A 17,838-nucleotide genomic window follows, 5' to 3' on the forward strand; every position below is an offset into this window, starting at 1 on the left:
CGCGCGCGTGGCGGGGCGCTAGGAGAAGGAAGGACTGGGCTCGGGGTGGGGGAGGGGAGGGGAGGGGTCGGCCTGCGTGGCCTGCGTGGGGGTCGCCGGGTTTGAATAGTGGAGGGAGGAAGGGACCCGCAGAGCGAGGGAAAGCAGCTTCCTGTGTTTTGCTGGTTACTCAGGCGCTGCCGGGCCGAGCCTGGGGCGGTGCTTAGGGACTGAGTAACTGAGCGAGTGGAGAAGGGGGGTGGGGTGGGTGGGTGGGGGCGAGACGGAGGGTACGGCCCGAAGAGGGAGGGGAAAAGGAGCTGAGAGGAGAGCGCTCTGGGCCCCGCCTCCCTCGTGTGGCCAGTGCCGCGCTGCCGGGGCCGAGTCTTTAAACCGCCCGGACCTCTTCCAGCCGGGCCCCACGGCAATTCCTTTCCTCCACTCCCCCCCGCCTCAGGCCGGGGTTTGGGGCCGGCGGCGACCGCCTTGGGAAGCCGGGTTACGGTTCGGCAGCGCCCCCAGGACGGAGCGGGGTGTGGGGAGCTAGCTGGCGGTTAGCAGGAGGGCAGCCTTCTCCCTACCTGAGATTGCAGCATCTCGCCGCTGCAGCCCTCGGTGACTTGGGGCGTAGAGAGCGCCGAGCCTGCGGGGTTTGCCAGGGCGGCCGCGCGCTGCTGCGGTTACGGCGGCAATGGAGGTGGGGCAGAAGCCACAACACCCGGCGCCCTCCTCCAGCACCCAGAGGCTGCCTGCCCCCGGCGGCAGTGAGGAGGCGCATGCAGCCCGGGTGGACCTCCCCGGGACCGCCTTGCAGGTCCAGGAGGATGCTGCAGCTCCCAGCCTCTCTGGAGGAGCGGACAGGGGCGGGGTGGCTGCGGCGGCTGGGGATGGCTTGGGCAGACCGCTGGGTCCCACCCCAAGCCAGAGCAGGTTTCAGGTAGATCTGGTCACTGAGAACGCTGGGCGGGCAGCGGCCGCGGCGGCGGCGGCCGCGGCCGCCGCAGCTGCTGTCGCGGGAAGCCCCGCTGAGCCCCCGAGGGACGGGAGAGCCAGTGGCGAGAACGGAGCCGGGAAGAGCAGCGAGGAAGCCAAAGGCCGCTTCCGAGTGAACTTCGTGGATCCGGCCGCCTCGTCGTCGGCGGATGAGAGCCCCTCGGACGCCGCTGGGGTCGGGGGAGAGGGGGCTAATGTTAGTTTCCAAAATGGGGGAGACACGGTGCTCAGCGAGGGCAGCAGCCTCCACTCGGGCAGCGGCGGCGGCGGCGGCCACCACCACCACTACTACTACGACACGCACACCAACACCTACTACCTGCGCACCTTTGGCCACAACACCATGGATGCCGTGCCCAGAATCGATCACTATCGGCAAACGGCAGCCAACCTGGGCGAGAAGCTGCTCCGGCCCAGCCTGGCCGAACTCCACGACGAACTGGAAAAGGTGAGCCGGCCCCCAATGCGCGGTCCCTCCAGCTCCTTCTGCCCCGGCTTCCCTTTCCCGACCAGTCTTCGTGGTCGCTTCCTTTCTGCTGGGGGGGGGGGGGGGGGGCAATGCGCAGTTTCCCTCTTTCCTCAAGGCCAGATTGCCGAGCAGGGGAGTGCAGTCTTGCTAGCTAGCGCCTGAACAGCCCCACGCAGTATTTCTGCTTACTAGCTAATCCCGAAAAGAATTTCCAGCCCGCAGAAGGACCAGAAATCCCAGTGAAGGGCAGAAAAGCCGGGCCAGCTGGTCAAGGCCACAGTGGAGCAGGAAAAGGAGCCAGTCGAGCTTTGGCCCATTTCTGGTGTAGGAGTTATGAAGTTACTGGATCCCCGGAGAAGCGGGCAGTGTGTTACAGGCAGGCGACTTCTCCAGATCACCTCTTTGAGCGTGCTGGAGCTCTCCTAGAACGCGCTCTTGTAACCCTATTTTATTTGGGCAGAGTCTGGATGCGCAACATTTGTTCTGTTTTATTCCCAAAAATGGGGGTTCTATGCTAAGCCGAATGGGGGAGATCCGGGAAGGTCTGGGGGAGCAGCACCTTTTGTTCTCTGTACTTTCGTGTTCAGGAACTCGCTCGCAGTATTGATTCGTAGAATGCAATGTAGATGGCAGCTCTGCCGCCGGGAATGGCAGACTTTATCCCTGAGGCCACAAATCTTTATCTGAAAATCCTCTGTGAACCTCCCGAAGGGAGATGATGGAAAATGCCCCTTTGCCTTAGCCACAGGAAGGAACCTTAGGAGGCTGAGGCTGGTCCAGACCATATGAAAAGCTTTAAGGGTGAGCCATCCCTACACTTTGGAGCAGAGGAGTTTGCCTCACTGTTTACAAGGCTTGTTTCAGAAGCCCCCTCGGGTGGCCTTCAGGAGGGCTGCTTCTGTCTTTCCTTGGCTTCCACCCTGCTGCCGCCGTCTCTTCTCTGGTGTTCTATTTGGGAACTACAAGCTCCTAATGCAGACCCCAGTTTCTTAGAGCGATGCCTCTTTGCCCATGGAGTCTTTCCTATTGGAGGCTGGTTTGGTGCGGAGGTTTCCACCTTCTTCCAAAGGCTCTGCGAGTCTTGGGTCTGAAGCTCTTGAGCATTTGTGTTGCTTTAACTAACGGAGCAGTTGTGTCTCGGCGTCTTGCGTCTCTCAGGAGAGACAACAACTCCTTTTTGCACCGCTTTTGACATATTTAAGGTCTTTTCCTACAGTTTTTGTCTTGACGCGACCTCTTCTTCTCTTATTAGCCAACTTTTGTATCTGATTTGTTAGGTTCGCGTGAAGCAAGTTGTTGCATTAACAAGGGCTGTAAAATTCATTAACGTTTTGTTTCTGATTGATGATGGACTCTAAATTATTGGTGCTTTCCTGCTTTCCACCTGTGCGTCCCCTTCCAGGCTGTGTGCCCAAAAGGACAACGAGGGAGGCGACGAGGAGGTGACTGGGTCACGGTCCCTTGTGTCCTCTTGGCAAACAGATGGCTTCCATTCATTACGTAAAGCTAATTTTCAAATTTGGCAGTGCCTGCTCGTGCGTGTGAAAACCCGAGCTGTCCGGGTATGAGCTACTTTTGTCCTTTGGGGGCCTCCATAGTGAAGAGCATCTAAGCTGCTTACTGTGCTCGTGTCCCTCTCTTCGCGTCCTGTTTCCTCGAGAGAAACTCTTCAAATCCAAAGGGTCCGGCCAGTGCCCCGGCTGTGGGAATTGCAAAGAGAGACAAGACCTGCAATTAGTTGAGAGCTCTCCTCCAGGGCAGAGCAGATTTGTTCTGTGGATGGTCAGTCCGCCTTCTGATCCAGCGAGACCAGGACGTCCTAGAACCGTCTCCTTCGTTCTGTCGTTCAGTTCAGCCACCTTTGAGGTCCTGGGGAGCCTGGGGGTGCGGGAACAGGCCAGAGCGTTTCCTGTCTGGGAGAGGGAAGGCGCATAAAGCCGCCACATCACGCACGTGGTGTACCTGTATAGATCGGGGTCTTACTGACTTGCTCAGCTCCTCCCTTCGCCTTCCCAGACCCTCTGCTTTCATTGGGGGATCCGTGTCCAGGAACGCGCTGTCTCAGAGGGGAGTGGAGGGCGACGTCTTTGTCTTTCCTCGCAGCTTACTTGATTCCTTCTCACACGTACCCATGGGCTTCCCCCTGCATCAGAAGGCACTTGTCGGGCATGCACCGCTCAGATCTGTTCCTCTTCACCCACCTCAGGCCCTCAGAGCTGCACCAGCCTCAGACTCGCCATCCGCCGGGATGACAGGCAGACGCCACTCGGCCCAGCGGAGCACATCGTAGTCCTGCCTGTCCTCCCTCCGCTCATCCTTGTTCTCTGTCTCCCTTTCCCTGAGGAGGCTTCTTTGCTTTCACGATTCTTCCAGGGCGCTCTGTGTGTTGTGCCCTAGTCACGCCTGCAGATGCCGTTCCGTGGTCTTCTGAAGCCAGCATCCCTCTACCAGTTACCAGGGTGACGAGATGCCCTCGTGAGCAGGCTACAAGCCCTAGAACGCCGCGTCCTCTTCCTGAAGGCGTCTGGGGCCGCTACGATTTCTCCTCCACCACCCAGACCTGCTGTCTGGGGCACGGCCTTAGACACAGTGGATGTGGGGGTTTGGGCTCAGGGCGGAAGAGCGAGAGGAGAGCAGGCTCTTTGGAGAGGGCCCAGGAACTGTGGACGTGCCGGTGCCGAGAGAGCAAGGAGGAAGAGGATCACTGGGGAGGAGAAGTCACCGAGGCCGCAGGAAAGCTGTCCAGAGGCAGAGCTAGAGTCTGCTGGAACAGCAGTGCAGAGGAGGAGATGGGAGAGAGGCAGTCCAGCTGACTGTCAGGAACAGGTGTGTGTGCCTAAGTGAAGGGAAATAGGGCCCTGCAGAGGAGTGAGCGAAGGCTCCTGGAGCAAGTTGGAGTCCCATTAAGGAAGGTCTCGAGTGCATCTTTCAGGAAGCCACTGAAAGGTTTGGGTGAGGAACAGGACTTTGGCACGGACTCCTGGCCCAGAACAAGCATTTAATGGTGTGTTTGTGGGTTGACTGTCCTTAGTCTAAAGAATGGATCAGACTAGAGGGGAAGAGGATGGAAGCGAGGAGCCAATTGAGGCATTGCAGTAGCTCAAGCAGGAAATGGAGGGACGTGCCTTGGGAAAGAGGGGATGCCTGGAGAGAGATGCTGTTCTGGGAGCTGGTTTCTCAGATGGAGAACTTGGCAAGTGAGGGCCCAGGGATGGCTCGAGTCCTCGGCAAAGATAGGGAAATGAGAGGAAGAGGAGGGATTCCAGCTCCGGCACCCCTTCTAGACATGCGAGGCTTCCGAAAATCAGGCGGAGGTCAGTTCTGCTTCCCCTGCACCAAAGAATGTCTGGGCTGCGTCCCAGTCTCCAGGGCCTGACGAGAATGCGGGCCCATCTGATCATCGCCGTGAAGAGCAAAGCCCTCGGTCACCCAGGAAAGAAGGCTGCCTCCCCTTCAGAGAGGGGTGCCCCATCCGTGTCAGGCTGGCGTCGGTTCCAGGCGAGAGTCAGCGACATCCCTTGATAGTGACGAGGAAGAATGGTCTAGGTGACGAGGCACGATGCCACTTTGGAATTCGAACAGTAGGCCATCTCCCACGGGTGAATCGGCACCCGCAGCCTGCCTGTTCGGTTCCTCTGCATCCTGTACCTCGCAAAAGTCCATCACGGATGGGCTTTGCTCACTGCTGCTTCGTGCGTAACATGCACTTCAGCGAAGCTAACTGAGACGGCTTCAGACTTCCTTGAAGTCCATTACGTTGTACCCTGAAGTCACCGTCTGTGTTCTAGCGGGAGAAGTGTGTTAGCATGGCCAGGATGCCAAAGCGTGCCTGGGTGGGACAGATTTGAACCGAGGGAGCGAGCTGGAGCCCGCCTGCCGGCAGCTGCTTGGTGGGCGTTTCTAGCCAGACGTTTGTCGGTGTCTCCAGTGTATCCCCTTCCGAACAGAGCTCACACCGCCGCCGTTGTCTCCAGCCTCTGTTTCACGTGCGGAGGTAGACGGTGCTTGTTGGACTAGACCATCTCCTGTCCTTCGGCCGAAGGCCGTGGTCCTCCCGTATTGGCTGTTGCCACGCGGGAGTTGGGGCACGGTCAGCGGATGCTTGTCTTTTGGTGCCCTTCCAGCCCAGCATCGCACTCCCCCACTTTCCACGCCTGTGAGACGGAGGAGGCCAGGCCAGACCTTCTGGCGCTCACTCTGATCTTCGCACTTCTAAACCAGCTTGAGGTATGAGAGAAGGGGCCAATTTTCTACTCGGCCAATCATTTGTCCATGCATTTGAAAGTACCAAATGAAGCTTTGAACATTGCTAAGGACTTCAGCGATTAAAAATGAAGACGTGCCATTACAGTGAAGTAACCAGTGTTTATGACGCGCCATCAAAGAAGTTTCTATCTTGTGCAGTTCATCGTGCTGAAGAAGTCCGAGAATGTTTCAAATTATTCTTGAGAATTTCTATTTTTGTTTCGTGTCATCTGTTGCTTTGCTTTTTTCCTAGTTTCTTTAGTTACGTGCCCTTCGTTATCTCTTTTGTTGATGAAAGTGTTTAGAGATAAACATTTTCATCTAAGGATTGCTTTGACTATAGCCCCAACCTTTTAGCATGTTGTCTTGTTGCTGTCATTATTTATTTCTGTGATTTGTTCTTTGATACGCTTTTTAAAAAAACCCTTACTTTCTGTCTTAGAATTAATCCTGTATGTTAGTCCCAAGGCAGGATAGGAAATGGTTGTTGTGATTTGCATAGGGACACAGCTAAGCAGTATCTAAGGCTAGATTTGAACCCAGATCTTCCCATCTCCAGGTCTGGCTCAATCCACTGAGCCACCCTGACCCTCTCATTCTTGAGGATGTTATTCAGTCCCCATTTATGAGACCTTTGTTTAATGTCTTATTGATTATAATTTTTGTTTATTATGCATTTTTTGTATTTGTTTGAGTCTTTTTATTTTTGAACAAATGGTTTGTTATTATAAAGGTGGCTGACAGAGCTAAGGATTAGATTAACCTTCAGCAATCTCCAAATGTCTTTTTTTGTCTAACTTTTTCTAGAAATCTATTTAACTTTTTATCTTTTTCAGGTTTGTCTAGATCTGAAAGGGGCTCATTTAGGTCCCCCGTTATTATTTTTGTGGCATCTTGATTCCTTCTCATTTGATGAGCTTTTTGGCTCTGTGCTTCAGCGCCCTCTATCTTCAGCATTTCTATCATTTGATCCTGTATGGTACCTTTAAACATGAGTAGTCTCTCACTGCTTCTCTCTTAGCCAAGGCTGTTGCTTTCATGCTTGCTGGCCCCCACTTTGGGGTTCAGCACAGTCCTAAGAGGTGTGCTCTCCTCTGGTTTTTCACTGGGTCTTTATGGTTTACATGTGTGTCATGTAAATGCCATCTTGTTAAGCTCTGCTTCATAATCCAGTTTACCACTCTCTTCCATTTCATGGGTAAGTTCATCCCACTTACAGTTGCAGCTATAAAGACGGGTCTTCCCTTCGTTTATGTAGAAGGGAGCGGCCTACACTCTGAAGTTGGGCTTTTGGGTGGAATCTGTAGCGTCCTGCCTTACTCTTTAGGATGGATTTCAGGATGTAGTGGCTAGGTTCTGCGTCCTCTCTCTGGGACCTAGGACCAAGGAGGTAGGCCCAGAACTTCCTCTTCCTTCCCCCTGTCCCCTGGGGGGGAGCGCCCATGGCCTCTCTTCTTGGTTCACTCAGCTCCACAGCTCCTAAAGAACTCTGGCTGAAAACAGAGTAGCTGAGCAGTCCTCTCCAAAGGGATGTCTTTGTTCTTGGAGACATCCTCGCGGCTGAGGTGGGCTGCTTCTGGATCCCTTCGATGCTGATCATTCCAAGCTTTGGGGCGGTCTTGGACCCCTCTTAAAAGTCTCTGCAATCCCCCTTTGCCTCTTTGCTTCCCTGGGGCTCTGGTCAGGTTCTTGTGCCATTCTGCACCAGGTAGCAGCACTTCCTGGTGTTTTCCTCTTCCTTCTATTAAGACGGCTACATCTGGTGCCCCCCCCTTTTTTACTGGGGTGCTTCTCACTGAAGGGAGAGTTGCCTGATGGGACTTGAACCTCACTGTCTTTGATGAAAATCATCCCCAGTATGGATGGTCCTGAAAGACTGGTTTGTTTGTTTCTTTTTAAGCCCTCCCCTTCCCTCTTGGAGTCAATGCTATGTCTGGTTCCAAGGCAGAAGAATGGGAAGGGCTGGCCATGGGGGTCCCCCAGCTGAGAAGTGTCTGAGGCCAGACTTGAACCCAGGATCTCCCGTCTCTAGGCCTGGCTCTCCATCCACTCCCCCCCCCCCCCCCCCCCAGCGCTGCCCTCTTGAAAGATTGTTCAAGGAAAGAAAGCTTTGTGATAAGACACTCCGAGAACGAGATGAAATCTGCTAGACTTTGGTGTTCGGAATGCTTGAAAGAGTTGTGGATGTTTTCTGCAAGGGATCCTCAGGGACTGGTGGTCGTGTTTGGGGGTTGGGTTGGGGAGTTTCAGACACGGTCTGGGGTCCTTTGGGTGCTCGGTAGCCGTCGGCCCGAGACCTAAAGCAGCTGAGGAGCAGCTCTGGGCCAGCGGCTCTCGAGAGGGCACCGTCACCGGAGAAGACGGGGTTCTGCTCGGAACGGCGGTCTGGGACGGGAGCCCGGCCGGCCGGGGAGTGTGGGCGGCCCCCGGATCCAGTGACCGGCCCATACTTCCCCTGTCGTCGCAGAGCCTGAAGCCTGGGACATGGGACGTGAGCAGGGCTGTGCGCACTCGCGCTCGCTCGCACGACTTCACTCATAGCCAGCCTGCACGTGCCCTTCCACTGGATTCCATTCACGGATGGAAGGAACCCAGGCGGCGTTTTCAGGCCAAGCCCTGGATCACGTGGCGCGGTGGACGCACGGCGACCCATGCCCCTGCACGCTCTCTCATAGGGATCCCAGCAGCGCAGGCCCTGGCGCTGTCCTCTCGCAGGCTGGCTGCGAGTGCGTCTGCCGTCGGGGCTGGGGTCACCGGCTTCAACGGCGCCTCCACCAAGGGTACCCCGGCTCGCTGAAGGGCCCCGACCCCGTGCGGCGAGCGTCTTCACGCCCCAAGGGAGCAGGCAGTGAGGAGAGGCCCGGCTGCGTCAGGGGCCGCTCGAGGGAGGACCAGATCCATCTCCGAAGCCTGCCCAGATCTCCCGGAGGGCCAAGAGCTCCTCTGGCGGCGGCGGCGGCTTGGCCAAGCATCCCAGCAGGATGGATTGCCGGTTCGAAGGGTAGCCCTCGGTCCTGCGCCTCTCCGTTCAGGGTTCCCACGGCGCCGTGGATGAGCTCTTCTGACCCTACAGTCGGCTTCAGGGGAAGGGACGTGGCAGGTCCACGTACATTTGCACCGCACAGAGAGGAGCGCTTCTCTTCTAAGTGTGTTCATGTCAACAGTTAGCTAGCATTTGATGCTATCTTAGCAGCCGGGTGGCTCAGCGGGTGGAGAGCCGGTCCTGGGTTCCAGTCTGGCCTCTGACACTGCCCAGCTGGGGGACCCCCACTGCCTTGCCCTGACCACTCTTCTGCCTTGGAGCCTTGATTCTAAGACGGAAGGGAGGGTGATCTTGTTGGCCTGAGCAGTTTGCTTTAAAGCTCTGGCCTCGGGCCTATCAGGCCTTTGGCGTGTCCTTCCCGACCTCCCGACCTCCGTTAGTGTGTGGAGTGGGTTGTAGAGAGAGGAGAACAAGGTCCGCAGAGCCACGTCCACACCCTCGCCTCGGACGCCCTCTTCCTAGTCGAGGCTGCGTTGTGCGCTCTTTCGCTGTGGAGCCCAAACGGGGAATTGACTTCTCTGTTCACACGTGCTACGAGTCGCAGCCCTAGAAACCGCCTAGTGCTACAGGCATGTTGTGGGGGAAGGAGGGCCTCTAGCTGTCTGCAGGGCTGCTTTATGGCTTACGGACCAGCATCCTCAAGCTTGTCCCTTTACCTGCTTCCCTCCTCGCAGGAGAGGGGGGCCCCAAGAGGAAGAACCAGACCCGAAGGCCAGCTCCAAGGATTCTGGTCTGGGCTCACGGGTCTCCCCTGTGCTTTGGGAAGGAATTGAAAGCCCCCTCGGTAATCCCAGAGGATGGATTTGAAAACTCTTTCATTAGTCCTTTCATGGATCTTAGGGTAATACGACTTAACCGTCCGCTAAGCTGCCTGCCCGAACAGCGGATTAGGCATTCCTTGGAGGAACCTCCATGTGGTCCCCTGTCCTTCCTCTCTTGGAAGCCACGGCTTCAGGGGTTTTGCTCTCCCCACTGGCCTGCAGAAGTTGGGGTTTCAGAAGAAAAGTGCATCTCTCTGTCCCTAATGCCGCCGCTTCCAGGAGGCGCTGAGCACCCGGATGCTGCTCTTTCAGCCGCTTAGCTCCGAGCCAGCCTCCCGCTGGTGGGGACGTGCCTGTTGGCTTGGTCGAGAAGTGAATGTTCCGCACCAGCAGAGTTTCCAGGTAACGGAAGCTTATAACTTTCCGTCCGTCCGTCCCAGGGGAGCTTTCCCCGGGTCACATGCTTTCCTGCCTAGCAGCACACTTCGTGCCATTTCTCTCATGGCTGCAGACCTTGATGGCCATCTTTTGAAAGACAAGGTGAAGACTGCTTACGAGATCCAACTCTCCAGATGAGGAAGCTGAAGACCAGAACAAGGAAATGAGTTGCACACGGCAGAGTTTCCTCACTGGAGGTTTATCGACGTCTTTTAAAAACATGTGGGCGCCTCTTCAATGTATTCATCGACTCTCATGAGGTTGAAATGTGACTGTGGACGGGTCGCCGGGTCTTTGTGGAGCAGAGTAGCCCCCTTTGCCCCACATCCTTTCTTCTCGGTGGCTTTGTTTGTAAAGAGTGTTTATTGAGCATTCGTTCTTGAAGCGAATCGCCAGTACATTGCCTGGACCATTCTCTGTGTAGGGGCCCATTTTTACGTGGTTAGGACACAGTTTTGTCTCATGAGATGAGTCAAGCCGGGGTTCTAGCTCAGTGACAAACGCTTCTTTCTATGTGGCGACCTTTGCATCAGCGTTGGTCAGTAAGTGATGTGCTAATCATGTGAGCCAGGACGAACATCTGGGTGACCGCTCCAAAAGCAGGAAAGCGTCCCCTCTTAAACTCCTCCTGCGACTTGTGGCATTAAGGATAGAAGAAAATAAGGCACTTTGCGGATAATGTGTTGGTATTGGTAAGAAATCGCAGTGAAGCAGTAGAGACTGCCTTGTGCTCTGAGGAAAAGCAGCTCGATTTCAAAACAATTGATTTCTTTTGGAATTCCTGTATCTTGTTGTTTGCATTTTAAAACATCCTGAGACTGCCAGACTGCCAAAGCACTTCAGGACACAGAAACAAAACCCACCCTCAAGTACAGTAACACCAAGGCAAGATTTAGGGTGCTTTCCACCTCTGCTCCTTTCTCAGGCCATTCTCCTTGGATTTCTTGTTTCCTCGTATGGCCTCAGGCCTTTCACTCTAGCTCGAGTCTGAGGAGGAGAAAGGGATTTCTTCCCAAGGATAGGCCTCGGCCCCCAAAACGGCTTACTCCTTATTTTCCCCCTCCCAAATAAAAATGATGATATTCTTACCATTCCCTCTTTTCTGTCTTGGGAACTCCAGGCCTCTGGACCAAATGAGAGGACCAATCTTTCATTCTTCATTTTTAACCAAAGGCCTTTAGGATTGCCCACTCGTGTCCAGAACAATTCAGTATCTTCCCCCCAGTCCATTCCTCTTCCTCATTTTCCTGTTACTGCTTAGAGTACCACTACTAGAACCAGCACCGAGGCTTACAACCTTGGGTGCCGTCCTCGACCTACTCTCAGCCCTCCAAACCCCCCAGAATGGCTCGATCTTGTTTCCATTTCCTCTGAGATCTCTGCACTTGATCTCCTTTCCATTCCAACCTCTACCACCCCAGTTTTTGCCCTCACCTCAGCTCATCTAACACAATGGCCTCCATTCTTCTCTGGGCCGCAAGCCACTCCCTATTCTGATGCATCTTTCTGCACCCAGCTGGCCAAGTGACTTTCCCAAAAACTCGGCTCTGACCATGTTACCCCCATCAACCCACTTCAATGGCTTCCTGTTAGTTTCCTTAGTTAGCATTAGAGTTTTTATAACACGGCCCTTGTTGCCCTTTTACTTTGCCCTCCTCCGCAACCTCTGCAGCTTGTTTTCCTCGCACAAGAGGCTCTCTCTCTCTCTTGCTGCCATTTTTGCATTGGCTCTCCAGACGGGTCTGCTGGCTCAGCACCACCTCCTGAAATCCATCCCTGGCTTCCTCCATGCTTGAGCCCAGTGCTCCCTCTCCCATGCTCTCTCACACCCGCTAGTGTCCATTTCCACCCGCTCTCCTCTGAGGCTGACGGGAGGACCCAAGGAGGAGTTTTCAGGAGATGGCCATTTGACTGATTTGGTGTGCCCGCTCGCCCTGGACCACATCATTCACTTTTCCACAACTTAGTCTTAAGGTGGGACGTAGAACCCTGGAAAGGTGAATGGTCACAGAGCTACTAGGTTAAAAATGGGGCTTCAGTCCAGAGTCTTCTGACTCCAGGGCCAGGACTGCATCCACTCTACCACACTGCTCCTTACTCCAAATACATCTTTGCAATGATTGGAACCAAAGGCAATGCAGAAAGGTAAAGTAAGAAACTTGGGCTCCTGAGAATGAGATTCTGTTTGAACCAGGAGTCGGCATTCCCCGAGAGCCCTTTTAGAGTACCCCCGCCTAGTCATTTCAGCCCCTTCCAGCTTGCGAGTTCTTCCTTCTTGTGAAAATTCCCTACCCAGGGCCCAAAGGCCACATTTCTTCCCTGGGAGCAGGGCATGGTAGGGCTCAGACGGCCTCTTTGGACTGTTAGGCCGCAAGTGGTGCTTTAAGCACCAGGAAGGCTTGCTGAGCTAAATGATAGTCCGGGTTTGTAAGCAATACATTCTTATGTTTTGTTCTTATAGTGCCCATAATTTTCCACTTCCTTCCTCCAGAAGGTGATCCTTTATAACAACGGATTGAAAAAAGCGGAAAACAGACGAAGAGGGAGAGGAAAAAGTTAGGCTGATTGCTTGTGTACTTGTTATTGTCACGGTTCCCTTCCCAGTCCCCACCTGCCCTGGCTAGGATATAAGATAACTTCAATGGCCGATAAGGATGTCTAAACTTGGAGTAAATAGGCTGACCCAGAGCCTGAGAGGACTCTGGATGTTGTTCAGTTTAGAGGACTTTTGAGCTTCCTGTGTCTGAGATGTGGTTTTTGAACAAGTGAGATTTGAAATACGAATCGCTCCAAACCTTTTGGAGTCTTATGCCTTGAACTCAGAACCTCGATGGCTCATGCTGTTTTTTAGTCCATAAAACCAACTTTGTGAGTTCCGTAAACGCTTGTCTTCATTGGTAGCCTTAGAAAATGTAAATGTACGCAATAGATGAGCCTAGAATAACCAGATGATTTTATTTTGCATAATAGAACTATCAGAAAATCCACGTGTGCATCAGTACAGTTAGCATTTGGAGGTTTCGTGCATTATTCCATGTATACTGATGGAGAAAACGTCCCTCTGAATGTTGGAAGAGTCGAGCACGAAGAATGCTCCGTCTCACCTTCGCATCCGCAAGGACTCCTCGTCCTACCAGCACAGTGCTTTGGAAGACTCCCACTGACTTCAGCAGCAAAATGCCATTTTCAAATGTGGTAACCGTGAACTTCCCTTTCCATCATCTCTGTTAGAAAACGTCCCGGGAAACGTGGGTAGTTCGGGCGCTCCGTTCGTCTTGACAGCCTTCGAAGAAGCAGCTTGGCCTCCTAGGAGAGTGCGGTGGAAGGCTGAAGCCTGCAGATTCCTCCGTCATGTTTACAAAGGTTCAAATCAAGAGGGAGGACTGCAAAGGAAACGGTTCTTCAGTGGCTTTTTAGAAAGAAGTCCACAGGCCTAAGTGTGAGAAACGTGAACGTCCGGCCCAAGAGCTGGTTTGGCCGTTTGTTTTCCTAGCTTTGGGGGGAGTCGTTTCAGAGCTCCTTAGATTTCAGGGAGAGCGAGGGGGACTAAAATGTCGTTGACTCGCCGTAGGCCCGTGAGGCAGTTCGTGCATCCTTATTCCTACTCTACAGGCAAAGAAACTGGACCTCAGCAGTTTCATGTGCTCCGGGCATAGAGCTAACCTGGCCAGAGCCCTGATTTTATTCAGGATCTTTTCCCAAACCATATTTGCTTGGTGACTGGGGGAAAATTGCATGTAATTAATTAGTTGTTGAGAAACTTATTTCTGAGCGGCTACTGCCAGGCTGACTTTCATAAATTCTTGCTACCCGCTGTGATGATAGTTTGGATTTTATAGGTTCTTCGGATTGTACATGGAATTACTCCGTCATTTTAGTTGCCTCTCTTTCTGTAGTGGATGCGTCCTCTGTTCCCCCTCCTAAATTAGAAAATGATCCAAGTATTGGAAGCTTACGTAACTGACTTGACATGTAGGTATCTTTTTATTAAACTGTTTCCCCATATTTTCTAGTGAAATCAAATAGTTTGGTTGATGGGATCATGGTAAGAGCCAGAAGGGATCTTGGGCAATTCATTTCAGAGTTAGAACTCGCCCAAGCTCCGAAGTCATTGGACCCATCATCCATCTTGGAGAATCAGATTGCTTTGTTTCCGGTGAATTTTTCATGAAACCCTATTCATTATAAGTGTTAAATGTGTCTAAAATTCCATTCACTTCCCTTACTTCTTTCTTTTTTCATGAAGTAATGTGCAGAGGTAAGCTTCTGACGACACTGTCCTCACCCCAGTAACAGGCTGCATACTTCTTTGTCTATGATCCCCATCGGTCCCAAAGGAATTTGCTTGTCCTTTTCTGGGCCATTACTCCCAGAATAAAAGATTAGTTGGGAAAGGATCCTTGGTGATTGATTACCTAGTCCTGAGTGAGGTGATTTGCTCAAGATCACACAGCCAGGAAGTGGCAGCGTCAGAGCTCCAATCTGAGCTTCCAATGCCAAGCCTGCTTTCCTTCTTCCTGTCAGTCGTCTAGGATATTTCTCGGCTTGACATGGTTCTTCTAATCATGTCATCGGTTGACTTTTGATGATGCATTCCTTTTTTCTTTTTTGCATTAAGGTCATTAACCTAGAAACTTCCTCTTCCTGTTACACTTCTCTTGTGTCCCCTCCCCAAAATTTGTTGTAAACAAACCAGTTGCTGCAGAAATCACATTTGACATTGTATGCAGTTTTCATCATGACCCCTTCATCAGAATTGGGCTGTCTTTGTGGTTTTTCATTTACATCCTCGTGGACATTCTGGTTCATCCTGCCTCAACCTCCCCAATCCTTACATTTCCAGTTCAAGTATTTTCCTGTATAGTCACATGCACATTTTTTAGACAATGGACGCCCACACTTGTTTTTGGAGGGGCGGGGCAGGAAGAGAAGGCCTTCCTCCTCCCAACTTGTGTGCTCACACTTACTGGAGAGTGTTTGACAGTTGCATTGCTTATTCTCATGTTTCGAAACAAATGTTTCGGCCTGTCAGAAACGGCATTGTCGGATTTTGGAACTGGGGCAGGGCAGGACGTAGGTTCGCCTTTTTAGGAATATTCTGTCAAGGATTCAGGCGTCGTGGGGAGCTCTACTAAATGGCTTTTAGGGTGTCCTCCTAACTCACCCGGCTTCGTAGTGAATACGATGACCAATCTCGGCAGTTGGTAATTCAGGACTGACCAGACCACCGGAGCTTGACATTTGCTGGTGCCAGCAATTGGGGGGGTTGGAGCTAGGTCGAAAATGAGATCAGAGTTGGGCCTTGTGGACAAACAGCGATTGGGGCTAGGCCTGAAGTGACAGAAGCAAATAAAGGCGGGGAGAGCCCTTCCAGACGTTGACAATAGAAAGCATTGATCTGTGGAGTACATTAGGGTTGAGTAGACCAACCAGTCTGGCCGCATCAGGCCCTGTGTAGAGGGAGATGGGAATGCTAAGTGAGGTCGTTTACTTTAGGATCAGGTTGTGGTGGACTTTGAATGCTAGTCTTGGGAGTTTGGCCTTTTTCATTATAGGCAACAGTTAGTCACTGAATAATTCTACATGTTTTTGTTTTTGTTTTTAATTAAAAACCCTCACCTTCCCTCTTAGAATCACTACTGAGTGGTAAGGGCTAAGCAGTGGGGATCAAGTGACTTGCCCAGGGTCACACTGCTGGAAGTGTCTGGGGCCAGATTTGAACCCAGAACCTCTTGTCTCTAGGCCTGGCTCTCAAGCCACTGAGCCACCCAGCTGCCCCCTAACATGGTGATTTAAACTGGAGAAAGCTAGCTAGAGTAGTATAAAAAGAGCTGATCACTAAAGTTCCTCTGACACAGGGACTGGGTTACCCTGGATAAATGATTTAACCATTTTGTGTCTCAGACTGTACATGCCAGCCTTCGTTGGTAGAATGAGCTGAATGAGGTCTCAGATTAAGTACATAAATTGGGTGACATTGGGAAGGAAGATTAATGGCGGATCAGCTGAAGTGCCTCCATGGCAATAACTGTCAGAAGTGACCGGAAGGAAGTGGAGTCACTCTAGAGAGGAACATTGCCATCATCTGAGACTAAGCGAGTAGAAGATTAGAGCCCATTCTGGGACTCCAGACTGCAAAGGGCTTTAATTGGGTCGGATCCAGAAACAGGGTCCACAGAGGCAGGATCTGGAGGTGGGAGTCAGGGCTGGAGAGAGCCACCTAGATCACTAGAGAGAAGCAGACAATGAGAGGCATGTGAAGAGCAGAAATAGCCGTGGCTACACTATTCTTCCTGGCTTTCAGTACTACTCTCCCTCGAAATAGAGCATCTTCTCAGCAGTTCCCTAGGCAGCCAGTGAGCCGGCGAGTGGCTACTGAACTAGGTCCAGAGTGGCCACTCACCTTACTTCAACTTGCTCTTGGACTCCCTCTGGCTCCAAGTCTGTTAGCCTGCGAATTCACATTTTGGACGCCAGAGAAGTCCTTGGAAGAAAGTGAAAGATTGCTCCCTGTAGCCAGCCTAGCTGGGGAGTAATGGCTTTTTTCTAGGACTCCTCGGTACGTTGGATTCCTGGTCCCGAGCCTTTTCTTTGCTCCGCCTGGCCTGGCAAATGGTGGACACAAACCAGCGTGATACTGAGGCTCAAGGGGTGGTAAAGGATGACTTTTGTGGCTTTGCCTCTTCCTATGGATAATTGAGTTCATTCCTATCACTTTTATGGAATGAAAACAATTTCTAAGAATGTCTTTGCTTTCCTAGTTTTCTTTCATTATAAACACAAGGGTAACTGAGTATTGTGTCACAGGATACAACTGCATATGCTGTTCCCTCTTGCCTTTATTTCTAACAGTCACTAATTGGATAGTGCATTTCAGACAATGTAAATATTCATAACTTTCTAACCATTTGGTGAAATTACAATGAAGTTTTCTTCCAGCATGTTGGCATTTAATTTGTTATGGCTCGCCTGCTGCCTTTTCTTTTTTTTACCTCTTACCTTCTGTTTTAGAATCAATATTGACTATCAGTTCTAAGACAGCAGAGTGGTGAGGGCAAGGCAATTGGGGTTAAGTGACTGACCCAGGGTCACACAACAAGGAAGTATCTGAGGCCAGATTGGAATTCAAGACCTCCTGTTTCCAGTTGGCTCTCAATCCATTGAGCCACCTAGCTGCCCCTTCTGTACCTACTTTTAGAATTGATGTGTCTTTTTTGCTGGAAGCCTGGGCTCATTGAGGAACAAGCATCATGCCATACAGAATCAAGGATAAAAAAAGTGAGAGAAGCTTTAGTCCCTAAGATAAATCCTTTTGTTTACACATGAGGAAACTGAGATCTAGAGAGGTGATTTGATTTAACCAAGGTCAAACAAGTAATAAATAGTAACTTGAATGAGGACTTAAACCCAGTTTTCTGGGCTTTAAATTTGCTTCTCTTCTTACTTTATCACTGTGTTTCTTTGTACTCTGCCTAGCTGCTGATAAAATAGGTCTCACATATTATAAGTATTAGATGTTTTTATTTTTCATTCAACAAATATTTATCTAAAGCACCCTGTTTGCCTACTCCGAATCTGATTTATCTCAGCTTTAAATGACTTGATTCTTAGTTTTATGTACTAGCTTTTGTGTGAATCTGTTAGTGAGTTGTTGTTGTTTAATGAAGCCAATGACTCGAGGGAGTGGAAGCAATAGGAACAGAATTACCAGAATTCCCAAAGGTAGAACATAGGAAGATTATAAGGAAAAGAGAAAATAGTCAAAGAAAAAATCAGCAAAACCAATCAAGGAACATGTCAAAAAAAATGAAAATATTTGCTAAGTTTGACGCCTTGGAGTTCCCGTCTCTGTAAAGAGGGTCTGCTCGCCCAGGAACTCAGAATCAAGAGGGAGGCCGAGCCCACCGCTG

At 51.7% G+C, this 17,838-nt stretch overlaps 1 protein-coding gene across 1 annotated transcript in view; it reads left to right on the forward strand.

Annotated features, from left to right (window-relative positions):
* Positions 1 to 267: 267 nt before the first annotated feature.
* Positions 268 to 17,838, forward strand: part of SLC12A2 (solute carrier family 12 member 2) — a 91,954-nt gene continuing 74,383 nt past the window's right edge. Inside the window, exon 1 of the mRNA XM_056806328.1 lies at positions 268 to 1,420. Coding sequence (XP_056662306.1) covers positions 671 to 1,420 — 750 coding nt within the window. The 5' untranslated portion in view covers positions 268 to 670. The remainder of the gene's footprint in view (positions 1,421 to 17,838) is intronic.

The sequence above is a fragment of the Monodelphis domestica genome, chromosome 7 (genome assembly GCF_027887165.1).
Source record: "Monodelphis domestica isolate mMonDom1 chromosome 7, mMonDom1.pri, whole genome shotgun sequence".
NCBI classification, from domain to species: Eukaryota; Metazoa; Chordata; class Mammalia; order Didelphimorphia; family Didelphidae; genus Monodelphis; species Monodelphis domestica.